Below are 25,977 nucleotides of genomic sequence, written 5' to 3'. Positions count from 1 at the left end.
TGTGTCTTGGACCAAGTTGATAGATACCTCGCCATACAACAGCCTGTATCCTCCCTGTTGGGGCATCACCTACCTGGACAAAGCATCTCTCTGTGGGCATGTCTGTGGCATGAAAAATCAAGGGAAGGATCGATTGCACTGAAAGTGAGGGACGGAGGTCTCAGGGGAGGGGAGGAGCACACCCCAAAGGGTCACAGTGACACCCAGTGGGGAACTCAGGACCACACAGACCCCATCAGGGGTGCAGTGGGAGCTCTGGTGAGGTTTCAGGGTACCCATCATGCACAGGGGCTGAGCCGACGACAGTAGCAGACAGAAACCCAAAATGCTTATTGAAATTGTATGAAACAGTTTTGCCCCTGTGTTGGGAACCAAATTCACTATAACATAAGCTCTAGGCACCTGTGCCAAAAGAGAATCAGGATTCAGGTGACTTAGCTTTTCCACCATCTTGACTGGCCACATCATCTCCCACTGTCAGCTACCACCACAGCCATGAAAACCACCATTCTTGCTCTTGAAACAAACAAAAATAAAGGTCTGTTTGTTTGTTTTTTAAGTTGGAAAGGCAGATTTACAGAGAGAAGGAAATACAGAAAGTTCCTCTATCTTCTGGTTCACTCCCCAGATGACCACAATAACCAGAGTTGAGCAGATCTGAAGCCAGGAGCCAGGAGCTCTCCCATGGGCTCTCCTATGCAGGTGCAGGATCCCAAGGCTTTGGGCCATCCTCCACTGCTTTCCCAGTCCACAAGCAGGGAGCTTGATGAAAGTGGAACAGCTGGGACACAGACCAGCACCCATATGGGATCCTGGTGCTTGGAGATAGAGAATCAGCCAGACATTGTACTAGGTCCTCATTCTCTGTCTTAACTGGACCCGTGAATCCTTAGCCCAGTTATCTTCTTCCAGAAAGATAATCCTCATAACAATTTGAATGTGCCTAATATAAAACTCCAGAATTTAAAATTAAAACTATTCCTAAATTGGAAGGCTTCAAGTGCTGGCATGATGCCCCCAAGTGGAAAATTCCACACCTGACTTTATGTAAGAAATTATAATAAAATACAGGTGTTTGTGGGCTGGGGCAATGGAATAAAAATTAATCCTTGGCCTGCTTCACCACCTTCCCATGTGTATGCCAGTTCTAGTACTGGCTGTTCCACTTCAAATGCAGTTCCCTACTTATGGCTTAGAAAAGCGGCAAGAATGGCCCAAGTTAGGGACCCTACACCCATGTGGGAGATCCAGAAGAAACTCCTGGCCCTGAGCTTTGGACTGACCCCATCTCTGGGCATTGTGGCTATTTAGGGAGTGAACCAGCAAATGGAAAGTCTTTCAATCTCTTTCTCTTTCTCTCTCTCTGAAACTCTTCCAAGCAAAATAAAATTACTCTCAAAGAAAAAAAGAATTGACTAATACCGATGTACTGCATATATATGCACCGATTTTACTGCATAAAATCACTTTCTGGTTGTGTGTTTGAGGTGCATAGGAATTCCATGTTTAGATTTTAGGCCCATCCCTGAAATATTTTATTTGGGACATGCAAATGTTCAGGCATCTCAGATACAGGATTCAGCCTATAGTGTATGTGGACCCTGGAGATAATGACCTGTGAAATCTTGGGGTGGGGTTCCTCGGGGTATCCAGGTGGTTCCTCATGGCTTTACCCCCTTCCAGGAGACTGCTGGTTCCTGGCAGCACTGGGCTCCTTGACCCAGAACCCGGCAAGTCTACAGAAGATCATGCCGGTCCAGAGCTTCTCTCATCAGTACGCAGGGATTTTCTGCTTCCGGGTATGTTTTGCCACTCCTTACCAGACTAAGTTCCCTGCAAGTGCAGGGAGGTTACTAGAGTCTACATGAGTCTTTGGACCTGGCAGCCTGAGACAGGAGATGGGAAGTCCTGTGTCCAAACAGGCCTGAAGCTCAGGATCTGACAGCACCTGGGAAACCTGAGAGTTACAGGGTATTTGTGCAAATAAAGAGAAGCAGCAGAAATAATGAGTACCAAAAAAGAGTTGTTGACCAGGAGCCCTCTCTCTGTCACCGAGCATCCAGTCCCAAACCTATTTCTGTATCAACGTGGGCCATGTTGGTTACAGGAGCTGGATACAAAACAGCAGCAGCTGGCGGACAAAGTTCCCCTTCCTTATTCATTATTCTCAAAAAGGCCTTCCCAATACTTGCACATTTACTCTTCCTTGAGATTAAAATAAGAAAATCTTCTGTCTAATTAAAAAGAGACATTATAATGATGCAGAACAGAGCAGCACTAAATGTATGTATTAATTTGGAAAAAATACTGTTTTGTTATTTTAATTATTCTTTTGCAGAAATATAGTCTATCTTCATATGTATTTAAAAAAAAAAGAAAAAGCTAGTTTTCTACATTTCTATAAAATGTTAGTTTTCATCTGGGTACTTTGCCCTTCCTGGTAGATTCTCAAATGTTTTGCAGTTTTGCATCTAATGTGAATGAGGCTTTATTCTCGTTTCTAGCTAGATATTGCGACTTACATATTTCACTCTATCCAACCACATTCCTTTTTTTTATTCTCATTTTATTAAGCTGCTTGTGGATTTAGTTAATATCTGTAATTAATGATAATTCTGTCTCATGTTAGTATATGTAGAGCCTATTTTATGCCTTTGCCTAGCATGTGGGTTGGAACCTCACTACTCTGAGTGACAGGGGCGACATGTTGCCTTTTCTGGCTTTCAGTAACGTTCTTTATTGATAGTCTGTTGTCTCCACACACTGGAACATTCCATGCACTGAAAGCTCTGTTAGAGTTTTTACCCATATCATGCGTGAAATTGGTTTCTCGCTGAATGCTATTTTTATCATCCTTGAGTTTTGCCCATTTTAAGAAATAAACTGATTGTACATTACTTTTTTTATTTGAAAAAATTTGAATAATGCTTGCTAATCCATGATTATCTGCTCTTTGAAAAACAAATTGTCCATTGTTAAAGGCCTACCTCCTTTGACATTAGATGCACATGTTAGCTATGGATCTGCCCGAGTCTCTCATTTCTACTGGGGTTAGTTCCTGGAATTCCAACTTTACCAGGATAATCATCCATTTCTTCTGTGTTTCTAAATGTGTTGCCATAGAGTTGCACATCTGATTTTCAGAGAGTTCATTTTGTCTTGTAATCTATGGCTATACCTGCATTCTTTTAAAAAAAAAAAAAAAAGATTTATTTATTTTTATTGGAAAGTCAGATATACAGAGAGGAGGAGAGACAGAGAGGAAGATCTTCTGTCCAATGATTCACTCCCCAAGCAGCTGCAACGGCCGGTGCCATGCTTATCCGAAGCCAGGAGCCAAGAGCTCTTCCGGGTCTCCCACACAGGTGCAGGGTCCCAAGACTTTGGGCTGTCCTCAACTGCTTTCCCAGCAAACAAGCAGGGAGCTGGATGGGAAGCAGGTCTGCCGGGATTAAGACCGGCGCCCATTGGGATCCTGGCACATTTAAGGGGAGGACTTTAGCCGCTAGGCCAGTGCACCAGGCCCCATATCTGCATTCTTAATCACAGTGTTACATTATTTTTTTCTCCAGTTTTTCTTGATTCATCCAATCTGTAGAACTAATGTGTTCAAACAAATTAGCTTTGGGTTTTCATTTTTCTAATTTTTGAATTTTTTCTTAATTCTAGTTTTATTTTTATTACATCTTTTACTTCTTGTTTAATTTCCTTGCTTTGTCTGAAATTACACATTAAATGCCTTTGTCTTTTTTTTTAGTAACATAAGGCTTATAATTTTTCTCTGAAATTGATCTGTACCCATAAGTTTCAATATAAATGAATTACTTCTATTAACGCTGACATCGTGTTCTTAGTTTCAATTTTTTTCTTTTGCATAGCAGTTGTTTCTTTAGCGTTTATTTCATTTTCAAGTGATTAAGTTGTTCAGAGGGTAATATTCTGCCTGCCGAGTTTTCATTTTATTAAATTATGGTCAGAGAATATAATTTATAAGATGTCTACATTTGCAGAAATTATCAAATTATTTTTTTTATCTATGGCCACATCCAGAATAGTTTCTGTAAGTAGTTCATGGTTACACAAGAGGATATATATTACCTGGTATTCAGTAAATTTTTTTATATTGAATCAAGCTTTCTATTGAATCAAGCTTCTATGGAATCAAGCTTCTATTGAATCACCTGCCTTGCAGGTGGTGTAACCTGCCATTGTTGGTTTTGGCTCCACTTCATTTGCCTGCTTGACTTGACAAGCTCTGAAATCTCCTTGTGGTTTTTGCTTGGCGGTCACTGAGGTCGCCAGCCCTTCCGCCTGACCACTGTCCCTATGGTCTGCTCCGCTGGGCCAAAGGGTGTGACCTCATTGTCTTCTTGTAGGAAAGAACTTGCATAACATCCCGATTTGTTACGCTCACATTGCTTTTGGTCATGAATTTCTCTTCTGAGTGTATTTTGGTAATTTGTCTCCATACTTCCCCGTAACATCCTTGCCTGTCCCTTTACTGTTTAACACCATTTTCCTGGGGTGATAAGTATGTCTCTGATATATTATTACATTAAAACACATTGAAATTTAATCAGTTGCCATGGTTTCTACCCTTTTCTCTTTATCATAACATTTTTCTTATAATCTCCATGGGAAGCAAGTCCTTCAATCAATTCCTCAGACAACAGAGAATTTTTTTTTTATCAACTCACCCCTGAGAACAGTATTTGTTAGGTTTACCTTCTGGGATCCCGGTCCTTGTGCTTGAGATCCACAAGCACCGTCCTGTTGTCTTTCAGCAAATAATGGCACAGAAGAGAAATCTAGTGTTATTCTGCTCGCTCCTGACTTTACAGCATAACTTTCCTAACTACAGACTCTGTCCGGACCTAACCCTCCTCTCCCAGAGCCGTGAACAAGGAACGGTAGCTCAGGGGCCTCATTCTTGACCACCATGCAAACCAACTGCATCCTATCTGGGAATGGCAATTTTACCTGGTGCTCTCTTTGTATAAAGAGAACAAGCCTGGGCCTGGCGCACTGGCCTAGCAGCTAAAGTCCTCCCTTTGAACGTGCCAGGATCCCATATGGGCACCGGTCTTAATCCCAGCAGACCCGCTTCCCATCCAGCTCCCTGCTTGTTTGCTGGGAAAGCAGTCGAGAACAGCCCAAAGCCTTGGGACCCTGCACCTGCGTGGGGACCTGGAAGAGCTCTTGGCTCCTGGCTTCGGATAGGCATGGCACCGGCCTTTGCAACCACTTGGGGAGTGAATCATTGGACAGAAGATCTTCCTCTCTGTCTCTCCTCCTCTCTGTATATCTGACTTTCCAATAAAAATAAGTAAATGATAAAAGAGAGAGAGAGCAAGCTGGTCAGCATTTTCAAGGAGAAAATCAGAAGTGAGGAAAGCTCTGGAAGTAAACCACCTGAGGTTCTTTCAAGTGACAACGTTCTCCCTATGACTCGTTCTGTCCCTCTTCACCTCACTTCTGTATGTGTGCATATATAATGTATATATTTCATATATACAAAATTCTATGTGATATGTGTTTTATATGTGTATATAATATATATTACATATATATTTTAGGATTTATTGTATGCTTATTGGAAAGTCAGATATACAGAGAGGAGGAGAAACTCAAAGTTCCTCTGTCCAATGATTCACTCCCCAAGTGACCACAATGCCCGGGGCTGTGCTGCTCCAAAGTCAGGAGCCCAGAGCCTCTTCCAGGTCTCCCATGGGGGTACAGGCTCCCAAGGACCTGGACCATCCTCCACTGCTTTCCCACGCCACAAGCATGGAGCTGTACAGGAAGCAGGGCATCCAGGATTAAAACTTGTGCCCATATAAGATCCCGGCACATGGAAGGTGAGGACTTTGGCTGCTAGGCTAGTGCACTGGGCCCTGTGTGTATATTTTGAATTTACTCAACGTTCCTTGAATATATTCCACTAGAATGGCATACCATTTTCCTACATAAAACATCATAATTTCTCATTACTAAACAGAAATCCAATAAGTAAGTTTATAGTAAAAGGGCTTCACAATCCAGCACCACGTCCAGATGGTTTTTCTCGTCCCCCACTCAGTGGGAGTTGTGATCACACTTTCTGGTTGCTCCCATGTGTTTGATGATCTCCCTCTAATAAAGTCCCCAAGACCTCAGCCTCCCTTCACCTACCCACCTGCCTGCGCACGGCCATGGGAACAGGAATCCACAGCTGTGCTGTTAACTTGGTGCCTGGGCTAGGCAATGACCATGAGGCTACCTCCTTGGGCTCTATCTCTCCTGACGTCCCTGGCTCAGTCTCCATCTCTTGGTCTGCAGCCAGACATGACATCCTGTCCTCTGGGACATGCAGCTGAGGTGAAGGCCATGGGGCTGCGAGGCCACGTCTGCCCAGGACTCTGTGGGGCCCATCTGGCAGAGCTCCTTTTAGGAGCTTCCATCCTGAAGCCAGCACAGAAGATGCCAGCCCAGCAGCAGAACCCAAAAGGCTATTTTGTTATGCATTCCCTTCCCTTCAGAGCTGCACATTGAAGTGGAAAAACAGCCTGCTTCGGAGAGGAACATCTGGTTCATTTGTGTTCTTGGTGGTGGCCATGCCAGCTAACTTTGTTTCTCAGTGGTGACAACAGAGCCAGCATGAGAATGGAGCCCCAGAGGGAGGCTGTGGCTCTGATTGCTCCTAAGCTATTCGCATCCTTGTGCCTCTAGGCCTGTGCCCACATGGTCTCCGCTGTCTGGCGTGTCTTCCCTGAGCTGCTCACCACCTGCTTAAACTCCACCTCCTCCCCAATCCTTCAATTCCTCATTGCAATCCTGCAATCCCCTCTCCTCTGTAATTGGTATGCATATTGCCCACCCCAGGCCCTTGATGCAGCAGGAGGGCCTGCACAGTCAAAAGTGTGTCTTGGCGCCCACATGAGGCCACAATATGTACAAAGTTAAAGTAGAAACCAAGTCTCTTCGTACATGTCTGTACTTTGACAAACCTCGGCCTGGGACTCAGTGTCTCCATCTACCAAAGATGATGCAGGCCTGTCTTCTGCCCGTTTTCTGCCCCACAAGCTGGGTGGCACTTTCTTCTGGATGGAATTAGTGTAACCATGGTGATCTTTGGCTTGAGTGAGGGGGATTCTAGAGTTGTGGGCTGCACCCCTGCTTCCCGTACCCCTCGCACACTGAAGCATCTGCCTTTCTCTCTCTCCAGTTCTGGCAGTGTGGCTACTGGGTGGAAGTGGTGGTGGATGACCGCCTGCCTGTTGTAGACGATGTCTGCATCTTTGTGAAACCTCGCCAAGGCAACCAAGAGTTCTGGCCCTGCCTGCTGGAGAAAGCCTATGCCAAGTAAGTATGGCATCTTCAGCCCAGACTTGCCATGCTTGCTCCTCCAGCCCAGCAGCTTGCCCCGATGGGTGCTCACTTGCAGGTCACTGTAAGTAAGCAGTGCCCCTTGGCAGCATCTGAGCCTTTGCTGCCTTGGCTGAGCATCCTCTGTAAGCAACCACCATGTACAAGGGACAGTGTCAGGGCCACTGGGAAGGGTCAGAAGCACCAAGTAAAAAGGGGAGCTCTGTGATGATGTAAATGCAAAGGCAGTGTTACTGCCCGACTGATGTGAGACTCTCAGTGAAAAACCAATGGAATTCATGCATGCTCGATATTTGAGAGGCATGGAAAGAATCTTCAGGGATTAAGTTGCCTGTATAAGTATAACCCGTAACTCCTCCCTTAAACCCTGATCAGCCCTGAGTTATTTAGAATGCTTATGGCTGCACTGAGATTATATTTATGCCATAACGTCAATGACCATTCCCAAATGATCAGCCCCCAGTGGTGCTTCAGCCACCGCCTGCTCGTGTGGACTAGCTCCAGGATTTAGAAGCACCCCAGCTTTTGTATACTGCTTAGACTTCCATGGGTTTCTTGTAGCAACAGTTGTTTCCTGGGTGTTTAGTCATGGCGGGCACCAAGCATGGCACTGGGATAAACACTCCCAGGCTGGTGCAAGACAATGTGTGTTCATGCATACACTTCTGTGTGTGCATTCACATGCATGTTGGGGTGGGTGGAAAATAGCACACAGGTGATAAGGAGGTGCTCCACCTTTCCATAATCAGAAAAGGCAGATGAAAAGCGGAACCGAACATCCCCATCACCCACCCCATCAGGCTGTAGAAGTTACTAAGCTAGATAAGGCCAGAATTCAGGGTCAGGAAATCCCACATGGTGCCAGATAAGTGACAAGCACATCTCACACCCAGAAAGGACACTCCTAGAGGGGTCTAAAGGGACGTGTCCCAGGGCACTCTGGACAATGCTATTCAGAAGTCACGGGTCCACCCTGTGTGTGGCCACCCAGATTATCCTCAGAAGCCCAGGACTGAGCTAATGAGGCAACAGCATGGAGCTACCCCATGGTCCTTCCCTTCAGCCCCTCCAGCTTTGGCTTCTGCTCAATATGGAATTCCAGTACCAGCCAGTGGGGCTGACTGGGGAAGCCCAGGTCAGAAGCTCCTGGGGTCCAGTGATCTGTGGCCAGGGTCAAGAGGCTATGGAGGCAGTGACCTGTGGGAGAGGAAGTGAAGGGCAGTGGAGGACACACAAGGGTAGAGAAGCCCCGGCTCATGGCCATACTGAGTCACGGCCATATTTAGAGTCATACCTGTGGGAAGACAGAAGTTTCCAGAAATCTCATTTCCAGCCCCTGTTGTACAAGGGAATGCTGAATCTCTGGACAGTGGGTGTGGACAGTGAGCCTGAGACAACCAGAGCCTCTGGCCACCTGGCACGGGACATCACTGAGGAGGCATGCAGCCTGGTGGAAACAGCCCCGGGGCCCTGTGGGAGGGCAATGGTACCACTCTCCATTGCTGTCCTTGTCCTTCTGTAAGTCACAACATCAAGAGCAAGGGACCTCAAGGCTTTCCCTGGGGTTTTATTTTTCCCCCCAGTGAGCCAACTCAAGAGACCCTCAAGTTCATGGTCATTGCCAGTGTCAGGAAGAGCTGTTCATTAGGCTGTAAGAATGAGGCCCAGAGAACAGCCAAGGTCCCCAAATTCCTGCACCTTTTGGGGGAGGTTAATTCATTTCAAAGTGACTGACACAGACAGGGTCATCATCTTACCAGTGTGGATTCAGCCTGTATCACTCCAGGGTCCTGATTTTTTGCTTTTGTTTGTTTGTTTTCCTTATGGAAGGGGGTAGCATGGTGGAAAGGATGACTTTGACCGCATTTTGTCAACAACAGACCTAAAACAATCATTGAGCTTGAAAAGAAGCCAGAGGGTGGGCCCAGAATCTGCATGCCCCAGCCTCCAGGCTTCTAGCAAGGGGGCCGAAGCCTCATAGATGCTTAAAGCGTCCTGAATGCTCTCCTTGTCCACAGTCCACCAGGAGAAGGGGCTGTTCCCAGTGGAGCCTGTGAGAGCCTTCCAGAACCTGAGGGCTCCCCAATGGTCTGGAACCTTCCCTTCCTCTCAAAGCCTAGGACTTTGAGGCTTAGAGAAGCGAAACAAGACACCAGAGGTCACCCAGTGTTTGTGGCCGAGCTGGTCACATGCTTTTGCACCATTCCTCCTTCTATTGGTTCTAGAGAAAGGGCAGTTTGTTTGCCTCCTTTGGGCATCAGTGTCTGGCACACGGGAAGCCAGTGTAGGCGTGTAGAGCAATACAATCAGCAACACCTGAACCCCACCTGCTCCATCGTCCTGCAGACCCGGGAGGTAAAGAAATGAATCGGTCTACTTTGGTGGATATGGGGGCACAGAAAAACTTGTTTGGGAATTTTTATTTTCTGCACCCTGAGGTTGTAAAATCGGGATGCAAGAAGGCAAGGATGGGACCTGGCAGACAGCAAGCAGCTTGGAAAATCTTCAGAGCAAGATTCACCCCCCTCTACCCCGTACTCAGCCCCACCCCTCTGTGCCTCCCTTTCCCTTACCTTCCCATCACTGCTGGGCACACAAGAGCCAGTCAGGGGATGAAGACAAGTTACTCTTGGGCAGCTGACAAGGGATAGTGACTGCTGTGGCAAGCACTGCTCCTTGTGGTGTGCATGCCCAGGATGCCAAGGGCAAGCAGGGGCTGCTGGGCCTGCAGCGCCTGCAGCATCAGCAGGACTGAGTGTTCACGCCAGAAAGCAGAGGAGTGCACCTTGTCAGCATGCCCAGCTGCTGCTGTGATGGGCGTGGGGGGCACTGAGGATAGGCTGGGGGGGGGTCCTTCCTATTGTCTGGGGTCTCTGTAGTGCCTGCAGGATGGTACGGGTGCAGGATGCCAGGCAAGGCCCAGAGACTGTCTAGAGACAGAGCCCACGGTTACCTTTCCAGAGTATCTCTGGCACTGCTATGTTTGAGCCCAGGCAAGTTTCCTTGTGTATCTCCACGAAGGGGCTAACCCAGTAAGCAGAAGTTTCCAGAACCTCAGAGCAGGAAGTCACAGGTGCTCAGTGTGATAACCGCCATATTTATTCAGTGTTTGGTATGCACAATGCTGAGCAAACCCCATGAGGGCTGGTTACTCACCAAAGATCAAGCAGCTAAGACTGTGATGAGACTGCAATTCCACCACTAGCCTGTGGCCCCAGCGCCTGCACTCCCCACCTCCACACAGCACTACCTTTCTGGACAGTGTCAAGTGCCAGAAGGCCAAAAAAGCAACAGGAGAGGACAATGCCAGCCCTGGCATGGGCAGCAGATTGCCAGTCTCCAGCCGGGTGATTGGCAGGGGGTAGCAGTGGTGAGAGTGGTACTGGCAGCTCCTCGCTGGGGAGGAGATCCTCAAAGAGGCTGAGGCAGTTACTCTGACTTCCCCCTCCCAGGCTGCGTGGCTCCTATTCCCACCTGCACTACGGCTACCTCCCTGATGCCCTGGTGGATCTAACAGGAGGGGTGGTCACCACGGTCAACATGTACTCCTCCCCTTCGGACCTGATGATGGCAGTGAAGATGGCAGCCAAGGCAGGCTCCCTGATAACCTGCGCCACACCAAATGTGGTGAGTTGGTCTGTGCACCATGCAGGCCGTTCCTCACCCAAGGGTGTCTAGCCAGTGGCCCAAAGCCAGGGGAGTGCAGACAAGCACTCTGGGTATGATTTCCTGAGAAATCATGGCTCATAGAGGCTAACTCAGGTGCTCACTGTCACATAGCCCATAAGTGGCTGACTGGGGAGTCCCATACTGTTGACTCCAAACCTAATACCTCCTTCGTCATGACTAGGAGCATCAAGTCCCACGTGACCGTGGGGGGCATTACCATCTGCTGGAGAAGGTGGCTGAATTGCTACTCCTGCTGTGGGTGACTGCTTTGGATTTTGCCTTGAGTTTCCATGGAAGGGCTCTTGGATTCCTGCTTATTCCTAAGGCAGAGCCAGAGTAGGGCCTCTGCATTATTTGGGTCTGTCTGAGATACCTGGCTCCCAGTATCCAGGGACCCTTCCCATATTCCTGAAACATAATCTCAAATGTCACCAGAAACCAAGGATGTACTCAGAATCCAATTACTGACAGCATGAGGTGCTGTGGGGTAGTGGCAGGGAGAAAGGGAATGGATTCCTGGGCCCTATTAAGGGCCCAGCAGGCACACTCCAGGCTGTGCCTTCTTGGTGGTAAGTGACAGACCTGGCAAGCAGCTCAGAGCCTTGGATCTCCATGGGATTCCTTCAGTCATGGATGGTTTCCTGAGGCTGGAACTCCCTGAAACCACCACCCCACAATGGCCTGTCCAAGCCTTCCCCCAGTGAGCTGGGGAGGGGAGGACCTCTCTGAACTGTGTGAACTGTGTGTTTGTGTCGATGACCGGCCTCCTGACAGTCAGTTCTGCTTTCTCTCCTGCAGCCAACAGGGAAGGCCGAGCAAATGGAGAACGGGTTGGTTAGCCAGCACGCCTACACAGTGACTGGGGCTGAGCAGGTAAGACAGGCACAGAGGTCAGCACATAGCTGACCTGAGTGTCATTCACACCCCTGTGGTGGTGCTCACCACAGCCAGCAAGAAAGAGCTCCCTCTCCCCTTAACCTCAGGCTGGAAGAGACCCTGATGCTGGAGTAACCAGAATTCCCCCTCCTTTAGCTGTGTAACATTTCCTTTGCTCTTCCAAAGAGTCTCCCTGAAATCTCACTACTTGGGAGCAGCCAATGCCACATCACCCCTGGCCAATTATAGCCACTCCTCTCCCCGCATCTCCCCTGTCCCACGCATGGACAGGTCTAGAGATAGCAAAGAGTTATGTACTGTGCCAATTTTGATGGTTTCTCACAACTGCTTGACTTATGAGGTTGACCGGGCTTTGGCACAGTCTCCAAATTTAAGGAAAGAGAGCTGTGACCAAGAGTGACAGCTGTGCTGAGCAGGGCATGAGGAAGTTCTGGCACCCACACTAGTGATCTGCCACCCTTGGCCAAGACCCTTTTTAACCATTAATACATCCTTGTGTCTCCTCTCAGTTCAGGGGAGAAGGGCTTGTGTAACCAGATTTCCAGGAATCATGGGGCATGAGTTTGTATGGAGGCTGGACAGGGTCTGGTTGTGGTAGCCAGATCATGGAGCAGCAATGGAGATGCCTAGGGGTTGGTGGAGGTGAACTTGGGAGCTAGAGCATCTGTGTGGCTGCAATTTGGGCTCCTGATGATCTCACCTATGGCCTGTGCAGCTTGCAGCACACACACCATGGCTGTTTCTATGACACACTAAGCAATCCAAACAGAACACCTCTACTGGGACATGCATAACCCCTGCTTGGAAAGTCATACAGTATGTTAGCTTCTAAAAGGCTCTGCATCAACCACTCAGTACTGATGGAATTTATTTCTAGGAATCACTATTGAGGGTCAGAAGAACCAATATTTAAAGAGACTATCTCTGAGGAACCACTGGTTTAGATGTAGGGAAGTTGGGCCACCTCTTGTTGCCCAATGAGTGGCATCTTTTCTGGGCGAGCAACCCAGGAATAAGAGTGTGGTCAATAGCCAAGGACAGGAGCAATGAGCCAACCCATTCTCATCTATAGCCATGACCTTGGCCTCAAGTGTGACCCCTGTGCCCCTGGCCAAGGCTCACAAAGACACATAAGGGCCCCAAAGCAAGGAGGTTGGGTGCTGACCCACACATGCTGAGATTAAACCAGCCCGTGAACGCAGTGTGCCTTGGAATCTTCTTGTCCTCTCTCCAGGCAGGACCCAGCCAGGCAGATCAGTGAAGTTGGCATTTTTTTCTTTTATTGTACCTAATTCAGTCAGTGACTCGCTGGGCAAAGAGGTGGCAGTTGATCTGCCTGTCTCATGGAGCTCTGGCCTTGCCCCCTTGACTCTCTGATTACTCTTCTCCCCTGCACTGGCTGAGCCCCTCACTGTATGCCAGCCCTACCACGTGGCTGCTAAGCTCTTTGGGCCACCAGGCAGCTAATTCTCATGTCCCTGTCCCATGGGCTCCATCACACACTGTACTTGGCCTGTACCACTGATGGCCACAGAACCTTCCAATGTACTGCCAGGCAGAGAGGGGAGGCAGGCAAGGATAGCAACCAACAAGCTCTTGAGCTCTTACATGATCGTGCTACTTTTACATAGTAAAGACCTATTGGTCATCCTATTGACTTAGTCTAGTGGCTCCAGCATTATATTCAAGATCACAGTCATGTCTGAGAATGGATCTACTTTTCAACATTAACAACCTAGAGCATGAGAGCAGACAGTACCTGGGATCATAATTCTACCTCTGCTACTTACTTTATGTCTTTGGTAAAGATGCTTACCCTCTCTGATGCTCTTTGCCACCATTGCAAGGAAGGAACAAAGGGTTAACACACACTCATGGGCAGCTGGTCAGAGCCCGGCCTCCACATTCATTGTGTTAGGGGTTTCTTCATCTCCCTGCCCTGGAATCAGAGCAAGAGCTTAGGGCTTCCCCTCACCTCTGCGGGACCTTGTCTCCACAGACATTAACACAAGGCAGGATCATAGCTACAACTCAGTCGCATCCTAATTCCCTCACCAGGATGAGGGCTTCTGGCTCCTAGGACACAGGCTCAGGGTTCTGCTCTGGTTTGAGAGCAATTTCCCATGGTGCTGTCTTCTGGCATGATCAATGTGTGGGAGTAAAAAAGTAATTTCAGCCTCTGAAGTGAGTGAAGATGAAGTGAGTAAAATGAGTGAAGAGTTTCCTCTGAAATGAGTGAAGAGGGTTGCTAAGAAGAACAGTTCAGGTCAAGGTGGGTCACCAGCTGGCAAAAGTGTCTGGTCAGTGCCAGGATACAGAATGAGGAGGACAAGCCTTGGGTGGCATGGCTCTCAGGCTATCCTGCTCTTACTGAAGTCAGCCTCCTCTACCATCCACTGTTATAGAGATGGTGCCAAGGCTCCTAACTGGCCAAGGGCCAGGAAACAGCCATGTCTGTGGAATAGAGATGCTGCCTGTGACAGGGCTTGGCAGAGGCTGTGAACCCATAAAGCTCTCTCCTCTGCAGTCTGAATCAACATCAATGTTGTTTATCTGCTCCTGCATCTCGGCTCACCAGACTTCTGGGTGTAGTCACAGTGGGTGTTGCAGTGGCACCTGCCCTTGCCCAGGGCCAAGCAGAGACAGGGCTGATCTCTGCAGGCACCAGAGACATGATGGCTTGTTGGCTTTCATTTTCCCAGCTCTGGCTGCAGCCAGATGAGGGCTGAAATTGTGCCCCGATTCCCATGGCATTGATGGTGCTGGGCAGCCTTAATTCTTTGCTTCTCTCTTCTTCACAGATTCAGTACAGGAGGTCCGGGGAAGAAATCATCCGCCTGTGGAACCCCTGGGGCCACACAGAGTGGAGAGGGCGCTGGAGAGATGGGTATGGCTTCTGGAAAATTCTCCCGAAAGAGCACAGTGTTGAGGGGGCACCCTGCCTAGGAGGGCAGCATCACCCTCACTGGCTGTGAGCTTTTCCACAGGCCTGTCTGGTTCACATACCCCATGTGGCTGTCACTCTGTCTCATGGTCCCATGATACCATTTGCTGGGCTCCTGTTAGGCACCTATTGTATTCTCTGTACTAAGTACACTGTTTTAGCTGTGTGCTGTGTGTCTGACCTCTAGACAACCATGGTTTAAAGCTGTAAACCCATACACCCGAATTAGCCCAGAGGGTGGGAGGCAGGGCAGGAGCCAAGCCCACTTTAGGAAGAGAAAGAGGTAGAGAGCAGGAACCTCATCATTGGCTATGATCTCATGGGATTCTGGTACTAAGGAGGCCACATTGTCAAGACAGAGCAGGCTTCCTACACAAGGCGAGGTGGAGAAACTGAGGCAAGGATCTGGGTGACCTTCTACTCGGAAGACTTGATCATCACTCAGCGGACTCAATCATCAGTTCTGCCCTAGACTTCCACTGTGCTTGGTGCCTGGAACAGCACCTTGCCCACTGTGGGAGTCAATGCAAAGTGGCTCTCAGTGCCTCTGACCAGTCCCAGAAGGGGACAGCAGTGTGGTCAGGGCTTTCCCCAAGAAGCCAGGCTGGCCTCTACCCACTATCAGGGGGGTGCTGATGCTTGGTCCCCGCCCCTTTGTTGGCTGAGTAAAAGCAGGACAGAGGCATAGCCCCAGGTTGCCTGTTCTTAACATTCAGCAGAGCCCAGCCCACTGTGTGACTCTGCAAGGTCTGTGCTGAGCCATGGAAAAAGTCGTGGCTCAGTGACCACTGGCAGCATTGCCAGGAGAGGGACGTGGCCTGGAAGGAAATGAATGCATCCAAAACAATAGAAAGGCAGCACCCAGTGAGAATGAAAATCAATGCAGCGAGCATAGTGCATTTTAGAAGGGGACTCGGAGCCAACCAGTTTCAGACTGTGCAAACTGGCTGGCCTGATGCTTTGAGACAAGCTACAGAATAGCCACTCCAATTCCAGGTGAGCCCCAGCTGCTAGTATGTGCCTGACACATGTGGGCAATTTGCAAGTGGGACATGAATGTGTGATTGGGGTGAGAGGTAGGACAGAAAGGAAGAAAAAAGTGAAGGGAAGTAACAGCAAAGTGGATGGTGCAATGAACCTGGGCTGTGACCACAGAAGCCCGGAGAGTAGATTTAGGCTCCAGATAACACCTGCCCCTAGCCCTATCCCAAGAAGTACAGAGCCACGAATGTGGACAGAGGACTAACAAGCCAACCTGAAATAGAGGAAGATCAGTGGAGGAGTGTGGGCAGCTGCGATTGGAGTGCCCAGTGCCTACGTGGAGGCTTGGTTTGGTACCCCACACATGCGGACATTTGTGGAAGCTTCTGAATGGGGGACAGGTGTGTGCAGGCTGGGGTTTGGGAGTTGGTTGTAGGAGCTACAGCAGAATCCATTCTATAGGTCGCTGTCTGGCTGAGTGCTGCAGGCCACCTACTTCCACCGGAAGCCATGCTGGAAGGCAGCCATGGGCCCCGCAAATCACTATCTCCATGCAGGTGGTCGATTTCATTCCTGCTTTTTAGGAATGGAGATGGATGGTGAGAGCCGGCTGGTCTTACGCCAGCCGTAATTGAAATTTCACTCACACACACTTAAAGGCAAACTTGCATGAATCAATAGCATATTGATTTACACTACATTTATTTTCCCTTACACACTGCAGAAAATGTAATTATCGCTTAATTATAAAATTGCCATTTTACAATAACACATCTGACTGCCTCAGCCTGCAGCCGGAAGCCTGGGCAGTGGCCCTGCCTTGTTGTCCTGGCAGAGAGGTGACCCAAGTTCTCCATGCAAAGCCCTCTGGGAAAAAGAACTCATTACATTTTTATGCCTCTGGGCTGCTTGCCTATGAGTGTGGCTGCACTCTGAAAAGTGGGCCGAGAGAGGGGCAGCTCTCCTCTTCTGCCTGTGGTCTCCTCCTCTTTAGACCCTAGGATGAGCAACTGGAATAGATGCTCATCTGTGTCTATTTTCATAAACTTCAGAAAGTTTATGGAAAAAATACATCATTATGTAGTGCTTTTACTTTCATTTTTATCCATGAATGATCCCTCATACCTCATTCAGCACTAGGTAGTTAAGCAAGCACGCCAAAAATCCTTGTGTGCTGTGTCAAGGGCAAGTGTTAAACACCTGTGATGCTGTGATGGGATGATGGCAGCCACTAGAGCCCCTGGATCTCAACATGGAGCTCAGAGGGGGACAGCCTCAAAGAAGCCAGCACCAGGGTACAGACTGCTGAGATAGGAGTAGAGCAGGGGATTATTTGAGTTCAAAGACATGGCACTGACACTGCATGTGCAGCAGGTGGGTGGCACAGTGCCAAGAAAGTGATCCTTTAAGGGGGAAGCTGAGGAAGAGGTAGGGGGTTCCACAGCTGAGAGGAGAAGGAACATTGCAGGTTGGGAGAACATCATGGTAAAAGCATCATGGTGGGAAGAGAGGCATTTATAAGGAAATAGAAGCATCTCTTGTAGCCTGGGCATAGAATCCGGAGAAGAGGAGAGGAAGCAAAAGGTGGCTCAGGGAAGCCTGGAAAATTGGAAGCAGTCATGATTCTTCATAAGGGATCTGAATGTCACCCTGAGAGCCAGGAAATGACACGATCAACTTCATGTTTTAGAGCAATCCTTGTGATGTCGGTGTGGGGAGTGGATACGAAGGTGGGCAGGATGGAGTGTAGGGAGGGCAGCTGGAAGCCCAGGAGCTTGAGGAGGGTAGCCTGAACTAGGGTAACCACAGATGGGGTGGAGGTACATGGATGATGTAGAGTCGATCAGTGCATAATGTGTTGTGATTGGACATGGGAGACCTAAGTGACAGCTCCTCCTGTTCTCACTTGGGCAGTGGGGGTCGGGGGGAGTGGAGTGTGGGTTGGATCACAGATGCCTCTAGAATCCATCAGTGAGACTCAGGCTGGGACAGCTGTTTACAAGTCATCTGCATATAGAAAATGGCTGAATCCTGTAGGTGTTTACAAGTTATCTGCATATAGAGAATGGCTGAAACCTATCTGCTGCTGAATGACGCTTTCCACCCGCTCCACAGGAACTCATGGCAGCCTGGGCAAGATGGCCCTGCTGAGTAATACTGTTTGCAATCCAGTGCCTGGCAGAGGTCATGCTAATGGTCCCTGTCTCTGTGCTCAGGTCTCAGGAGTGGCAGGAAACCCTCGACCCGCGGAAAAGCCAGCTGTATGAGAACAAGCAAGATGGCGAGTTCTGGTATTTTCCATTCTTTATAAAAATCCCTTTTCCTTTCCCTTTATGAGGATGGAAATAACCTGTTTTGAGAGAATCTATTTTCTCTACAAAGACACTACTTTTGGTAGGAGATTTTCATGTCTTTTGCTTGTGTGTGAAAGTATCTCAGATATGGGTACCGGACATTCCATTATATTTGAATATGGAAATATTAGCACCTAAGATCTCGCAGCTAGGAGGCATGGTTGTCATGCCTCTGTCTTCTGTGCCAGCTTGATGGGACCCTGGCACTCTGCTGCCTCTCTGGTGTGGTATCCAGAGGAGTAGCAGGAGGCTTGCCATTCAGCTCTGAGTACAGTGATGCTGTCAGTGTCACCACTCAGAAGCCAGGCAGGGCTGGAAGGCTTGAAGCCACATTCTTGTGTCCTGCCCTGGAGGATAAGATGGATATTTCACTTGAGCAGGCGTGAGAAGTGTCCTGACTCTAATTAAGAATCTGGACAGATGTAAATCAGAAAGAAAAGTACTCCCCATATCCCATGTTTAACCACAGTGTGAAGTGCATTTGATTCTGACTAAGACATCAGCAGTGTATCTGGCAAGGGGCTGTAGGACAATTTTCTCAGCAGCATAGATGGCCTTTAAGCAGAGAGAACCTGGCAGTTGTCCTGATCAATAGAGGGCAGGGAACTGGGTCAGTGAGTTGAGGAGGTGCTGGTACCAGGTGGCATGCAGAATGCAGACCTGAGAACTTGACTTTCTCCTTATCTGGCTGGCCACTGAGCACAAGGGTTCTTGGCAGGGTGTGAGCCAGTGCCAGACTCAGGGCTTCAGATAGGACAATGGGAAGTCAAAGGATACAGTAACTGAGACAGGAAAAGGTACCGTAGAGTGGAGAGTTTATCCCAGGGACAGAAGCAGGGGCCATATACTGATGCTATCTGTTTTTTTAAACAGGATGTCATGTCAAGATTTCAAAGAAAAGTTCTCCTGCTTGTATATATGCAACAGATTTCCAATTGCCCTGGACCAGGGAAATACGTTCCATGACACATGGTCTCAAACAACATTTAAGAACCAAGTGATCCAAGGAAATGCTGCAGGTATTCGTAATATGGGTAATCGTGCAGCTAGCATGGGAACTCTCAGCCCTCAGCCTTGCCGTGGCTTCAGCCTCTTCTGGTCCTTGATTCTGAAGAGCCCCTGGAGCCTAGGGGACAGCAACTAGGAGGCATGGTTGTCATGCCTATATCTTCTCTGCCAGCATGTTGGCCTTCTGCTGCCTCTCTGCATCTCCAAAGCAACAGCTGGTAGGGAGTGGGCAGTGAGCCTCTAGTGAGTATCCCCCAGCCATCATGGGGTACCACTGTCCTGATCACTTTGCCATACCTGCAGGAAGAGGGACAGACTCTCTGCTCATCAGTAAACATCCAGGTAGTTGGAAGAGCTGTGGACAGAGCACAGCTTGTCTGCCCCTTGGACCCACATGTACTACCCAGACACCAGGAAGAGGGTGCACGAGTATTTGTGCCCCTGTTGGAATTGAGTAGATTGCAGAGGGAGGTGCCTATTGGCTCCCCTGAGATGAATTTTACTGACCATAAGTCTGGGAGAATCACAGTTGCTCACTGCCTGTGACACTGAGGAGTGAAACAACTCCCTGTAGAGACAAATATAAGTATACCTATGCATTGTCAATAAAGCAGCTGTGTGTGTGTGCATGGATGTGTATGTTGGCACCCAGACACACACGGTCATTCCCCTTATTGTCAGAATGGCTCTGTCATCAGGGATGCCCCTTTATTCCACTTCTAGGCTGTGGTGATCACTGTGCTGCTTAGAACCTCATCACCAGAAGGTCACTTTCGGGTGGCAAAAATATTAATTCTCCTTTCCCAAGTAGTTCCTATCTGCTTCTAGGGCCAAAGCCCTCATTCATAGATGTAATGCCTATTGGTGAACTAACCAAAATTACAGATTGTGGCCATTTTTAGGAGTATCTGACAAGGACATAATGAAAGGAACCCCATGATCAATGTTAGGTGTCATCTGATTCAGTCCACCCAGAAGAATGGCCAGGATGGTCCTCCAAATCTTCCCATTCCCCTATCAGAGCTTCCCAGGTGCGGCCAGACCTATGATAGGTGTTCATTCATCTCTGTCTAATATTCATTCCTGCATGCATTGAAATCCAGTGGTGTCCTCACCAGTCCTCTCTTCTTGCTCTGGCTGTGATGCACCTGCCTGGGAGGAAGAAAATCATTAACACAACAGCACAACATCTAGATCCCAGTCTCCATTGGTACTTCACTAACTGATGACATTTCAAGGCTCTGGCAGTTGCCACCCTTGCTTTAGCTCATGTATACCCAGGGGTTCTAAAAGCATTGTTGCCCAGTTGGAACTATATTCTACTACCCTCATTTGAGGTTTAGGAAATTAACTTGCCCTCCAACAAACTGGGCCCCAAATCCAGAGCTCATAATCCAACCACACAGGGATGTTTGAAATTGAACATGTACCCACCTGGGACCCCCAACTGTGTACTCTCAACTGGAGTGGAGCTGAGTTCAACGATATCTCTTTCCTGTACAGGAGAACCTCAGAGGCAAAAGCACTATTTCTTCTCTGTGCAAGAGGCCATGGGAGGCAACAATGTTGTTGTGTCCCTCACCATCAGTACACAAAGTTTGAGGGCAGAAGACAGTCAGTTTCCGCTACAATTCCAAGTGTTTAAGGTAAGGCAGCCTGCCTCAGTGGGGAGAGAAATTCTCTTTAGTGGGAAGAGAAATTCTTTGCAGGCTGGGAGATTTGACTGCACAACATCTTAAAAATAAAGCCCAAAATGGCTGTCACATTCTTCTGGTCCAGCTCTAAGTTTGCCAGACAACCTGGAATGCTACAGGACATTAGATTTTCCTTTGTTGATGATGGGACAAACTTCCAGTATCACTCATGGCATTTTCTGTTTTGTGGCAGAATTTAATGCCTGTTGTTCCAAAGGGGATCTTGTCTAAGACCAGTTCCTGTAGTGATTTCCGAGCCCGCCAGAGGCCTCCTGAAGCAGAATGGCCAAGGACAGAGCCTGGGAATCTGCCTTGTTAAGAGTGCCTGGGGCACTTTGTGTATCGTTGATTACTCTTTGGGAGGAATTTAAGAAAAAGAAATAAAAGCAAATCCATAAATGCAAGGGGTGCCCTTTTCTCTTATGTGCAGTGACAGCTGGGCTGTGAGAAGCTGCTCAGTCACCTGCCAAAGGACAAGTCTTGCTCCCTCCCTTTTTAGTGGCCCCAACCAACATCTTAGCTCCAACAGGGTCATCTGTCCCCAAGCATGCCAGCATGGATAGCCTGTGAGTGGGAAAGACAGGAATGTTCTTTTTATAATAGCCTTTAAAAGGAGGGAAAGCTATGAAAGGAACCCTGATACTTCAACTTCCTCCTTCTCCTCTCAACAATCCAGTACCTCAAAGAAAAATGGAGGGATTCTCAAACTGCTCATTCAGTGGCATCTCTGCCTTAGTGAGGGTCATTAAAAAGCTGCACCATCAAACACTGGGATTCCCCTCTGTGCACATTGAAGAAGCAGACCCAGGGAGGTGAGGACACAGAGTTAGTAGCAGAGCTGGGAGAGGAAGCCAGATGTCTGCCACACCTCAGTCAAGGACTCCAGCCACCTTGGTGATCAGCAGACATGTCAGTGACCTGCTTGATGACAGCATCTCTAGGCATAATTTCAGTCCTAATTCACATTAAGGCAAAATGTGCAGCTTTGGCCCTAGCTCATTTACAGTCGGCAGCATCCCTGGCTACTCTGCTCTTGGCTGAACAGTTTTACACATTGGCTTGGAAGGTCTCACAATAAGGCACATCACACTTACAAGCATGATCACAGTCACTATCTCAAAAGCCCAGCTACCCCTGCTTTTGTGCATGTAGAAGCCAAAGCTCAGAGAGCAACAACCATCTATCCGTGCTACAACTCGGAGGTAAGGGCAAGGTTTTACCTCATAACCTATGGTCCCAGATCCAGGGCTCTTAGCAGAACTCAGCCTCTTGCCTTTCTCTTGATGTCCAGGGCTCCAAGGAAAACTAATAACCTGTTTAAGAGAAAAGAGTGGATTGGGCTTTAAGAATTTGATGGAGAAGGAGTTGCTGGAGTTCAGCACAGTATCTTTCAGGTGCTCCAAACCTGCTTGGGCTATTGTAGGACATTTCTTAAGGATGCAGTGTGGCCTTTAAAAAAAAAAGGAAATGAAAAGATTTATTTATCTATTTATTTGAAGGTCAGAGTTATACACAGGAAAGATAAAGGAGAGAGAGAGAGATCAGGATTGAGATCTTGCATCTACTCTTCCACTCCCCAGCTGGCCACAATGACTAGGGCTAGACCAGGTCAAATATGAAGACCAAGAGCTTCTTCTGGGTCTCTTACATGGGTTGCAGGAGCCTGACTAGTTCTGTCTTGTTCTGCTTTCCCCAGATTATTAGCAGGTAGCAGGAAGCTGAATTGGATGTAGAACAGCTGGAACATAAACCGGTGCCCATATTGGATGATGGCATCACAGACTTGCCTGGAATGCCATGGGACAGCCCTGAAAAAGCTTTCATTTTCATTACTCAGTGGCATCTCAACATCCAGTCTAGTATGGGGAGGAGGCAGGAGCCACCTCCCCGCTGCGGCAGCCAAAGAGGCCAAGCAGTCCCTTTAGCCACACCTTGGAGCAAAAGGTGTGAACTTGTGACCATGACCTACTCTAAGCCTTAACCTACCATACATAATCTACCACTCAGAGCTTTTCCCTTTGAAGAACTAAATGAAAGGGAGGCAGGTGCTATGTTGCAATGGATTAAGCCACTGTCTACTGTGTTGGATTCTCATATTGGCACCAGTTCAAGTCCCTGCTGCTCCAATTCCAACTTAGCTTCCTGCTAATGCACCTGGGGAAACAGCAAAAGATGCCCCCAAATACTTGAGTTCCTGCACCCACAGGTGAGACCTGGATGAAGCTTTTGGCTTCTGGCTTCAGCCTGGCCATTGTTTCCATTTGGAGAGTAAGCCAGCAGATGGAAGCTCTGTCTCGATCTCTCACTCTCTCTCTGTATTTCTGCCTTTCTAATAAGTAAATAAATCTTTGTTTAAAAAAAAAAAAGGGAAACACATTAAATGCAAGAGGTAGGAACAGGTAAGAATTGTTTGTAGTAAATCTTTGAGCAGCAGCAGGAGCAAATCAGGGTGTTCCCTGTGGTGGGGGCCACCCGTGCAGCCATCTCATTTGGCTCCTGCCCACCTTTCAAGCAGAACATCCTTGGACACAAGGGCCAACATCTTTCCAAGACATGCTGCATGACCTCACCATTTGAGGCTGATTTCCACTGTTCTCAGCCAAATATCCCTCATGATTCAGATGCATTCTGAGAGGCTTCTCCTCTCCAGTATCCCTCAGCTCTCCAAAGTCTGATGACAAAAGAAAGCATTTGGGATTGGCAGGGAAGACATTGAGGCAGTTGTTCTTCCCATTCAGGTTAAAATAGGTGAGGGTTCCAGAAAAACCTAATTAAAAATAGGTCAGCCAACTCTTCCTTTCCATGATGAGTGGCAGAAGTCAGGGAGATTTCCCAGGACTGCTCTGATACATGGCCCCGGGTCTGCTGTTTACATGGTCATCATGAGCCCAGAGCTCTTACCCAACAGTTATTTGATTTGCTCTAGCCAGGCTATAATTACATCCATTTCTGAAATGTTAGCGAAGCCTCGCCTCTACTTTTCAGCTAGATTTGCATCTTTTCATCAAGATCTGATCTTGCAGAACCCTGATGCATTATACACTGAAGACAATGCCAGAAACACTTGCATTCAAATGAGCTCTGGAACACCAGCCAAGCTCTCAGCCTATTTGTGGCACAATGATGAGTTAGCCAAAATGGCACCTCTACCTTGGCATGGCTCTGACTATTATGGGAACTCTGCTCTGCTCTACGCCAAACCCAACATGAGTGGAGTCAGACCAGGGAGGGAGCAAGCAAGATGGTGAGCAAGTACAGGGTAGAGAAGCCATACAATCAATCCTTCCCTCCAACCTCCTGGGACTTTCCAGCCCCTCTCTCCTTACCCTTGGCCTCCAGAGAAAGCAGGGCAAGCAAAGTGGCCTGTTCACATGGGTGGGCTCTAGGATCAATATTGGAAGGGTACCAAATCCCAAGCCAGCTGGGAAAGACAGATTCATGGTAGCTGGACTGAATAACAAGGTAACATGGCTTAGTCTGTCCCCAACTCTATTGAGCTTTAGTTTCTGTGTTCAAAAACTAAAGAGCCCAGTGTCTGCTGGGAGGATTCTTGTGATTATCGCATCCTATACAGGTGCTTTGGAAATTGCAGAGTGGAAGTGGGATTGTATCCCTAGTGCTTCTTTCATGATAAAGAAAGACTGAAACATGGGTATGTCCCAGTCATACACATGCCTGCATTCCCATGAGTGTTAGAACATTCTAGAACAAAAACCACCAATTTATGAGAGTTTGATGAGAGGACAGTTGCCTTCTTATTAGAGCCCTCCAAGGTCAAGGAATTCACATGGGGTCCAAGTTTTGTCTTATTTCCAGACCCCATCAATGCTCTTGACATTACTATATATGGTAAGCATGCCTTGCTGAGCTGACATAGGAGCACCTTACTGCTGCCTGCAGCTGACTAGGTGTCCTTTCTTACAACTCCACACAGGAAATGACTAACTATCCTCATTCACTCCAGGAAGATGGGGGAACAGGCCACACAAGAGGGACACTTGACTTTACGTTTTGATCCACGTTCCTAAACCTCTTTCTTCTTCTTGCCCACAGGTTGACTCTCAGGTATGGCTCCCTGACACCCTTGTGGGGATTCTCACACTTTGGTCGCTGTCTGTTGGTAAAGTGCTCCGCCTCTTCCAACATCCCTGGCTTTCATGTGTTCCGTGGAAGTGGATCCAACCTTGCTGTGCCTTGCTGAATCTATTCTGAAAGATCAGGACTCTGGACAGGGTTGTGGGCGCCCAGTGGCTAGAGGAGGGCAGATGAGCACGGCCATGTTTGTTTTCTAGGTTGTAGGCTGCCCACTGCCTCCCAACGTGCTCACATACACGTGGAGAGGTTTGGTCCTCTGGAGAAAATCTGGTGCCATTGCTGCTTTTGCTAAAGGGTCCAAGTGAGCTAGGGTCCCATACCCACCAGGGTATGCGGGTTCCATCATCAGAGTCATCTTGGACTACTGAGATTCTGCTGTGTACCTGAGGACCTAGCTCTTGTCTCAACTGGGAGAGAGTTCTGGCCTCACCACCAACACAGCAACTCTTCCTTCTCCCTCCACCCCCAAGCAGAGCTCATAAATAATCATTTCATGCTGTGTAACCATTCTTGATGGAATCTTCATGCTCGGCTGTCATAGGGAAAATTTGTTTAGTAAGGGATTTTTATTATGGAATATGACTATGACACCCGGTAATGAGAACCATATTGTATTTACTGTTTTATCTCTACAAAAATATTGAAATAAAAGAAAAGTCATCAGGGACTATTATTTTCTAATGAGAAGAAATCTCAGGCCTCTGCTGGAGGTGAAACAGAGGAAGTGAAAATAATTCTCTGCCTATGCCATTGCAGTCCAGGAAGTTTAGTGGAGGAAAAAAAAAAAAACAACAAAAGCCAAGACACTCCAAGGCTCAACAAAACAAAACAAAATGTTTGTCATGCTGCTTGGCATTCATTGTAGGGTCAAGGGTCCACACAACAGAGCACCCTAAAACTCTGTTGTTGGAGAATTCAAGTGAAGGCTGCCTCCATTTTCTGTTCTGGTGACCAGAGAGGGATCTAGAGG

General features: G+C 48.0%; 1 protein-coding gene across 1 annotated transcript in view; it reads left to right on the top strand.

Moving 5' to 3' along the window:
- Nucleotides 1-25,977, top strand: part of CAPN13 (calpain 13) — a 45,718-nt gene that overhangs the window by 7,625 nt on the left and 12,116 nt on the right. The window contains exons 3-10 of the mRNA XM_040993974.1: nucleotides 1,684-1,799; nucleotides 7,205-7,341; nucleotides 10,818-10,992; nucleotides 11,833-11,907; nucleotides 14,733-14,818; nucleotides 18,073-18,147; nucleotides 19,084-19,229; nucleotides 20,722-20,882. Coding sequence (XP_040849908.1) covers nucleotides 1,684-1,799; nucleotides 7,205-7,341; nucleotides 10,818-10,992; nucleotides 11,833-11,907; nucleotides 14,733-14,818; nucleotides 18,073-18,147; nucleotides 19,084-19,229; nucleotides 20,722-20,882 — 971 coding nt within the window. The remainder of the gene's footprint in view (nucleotides 1-1,683; nucleotides 1,800-7,204; nucleotides 7,342-10,817; nucleotides 10,993-11,832; nucleotides 11,908-14,732; nucleotides 14,819-18,072; nucleotides 18,148-19,083; nucleotides 19,230-20,721; nucleotides 20,883-25,977) is intronic.

This window comes from Ochotona curzoniae, unplaced genomic scaffold, assembly GCF_017591425.1.
Source record: "Ochotona curzoniae isolate NIBS_2020 unplaced genomic scaffold, NIBS_Ocur_1.0 contig_883, whole genome shotgun sequence".
Classification (NCBI taxonomy): domain Eukaryota; kingdom Metazoa; phylum Chordata; class Mammalia; order Lagomorpha; family Ochotonidae; genus Ochotona; species Ochotona curzoniae.
The sequence above is the reverse complement of the archived record's forward strand: the minus strand, read 5'-3'. Positions and strand labels throughout refer to the sequence as shown.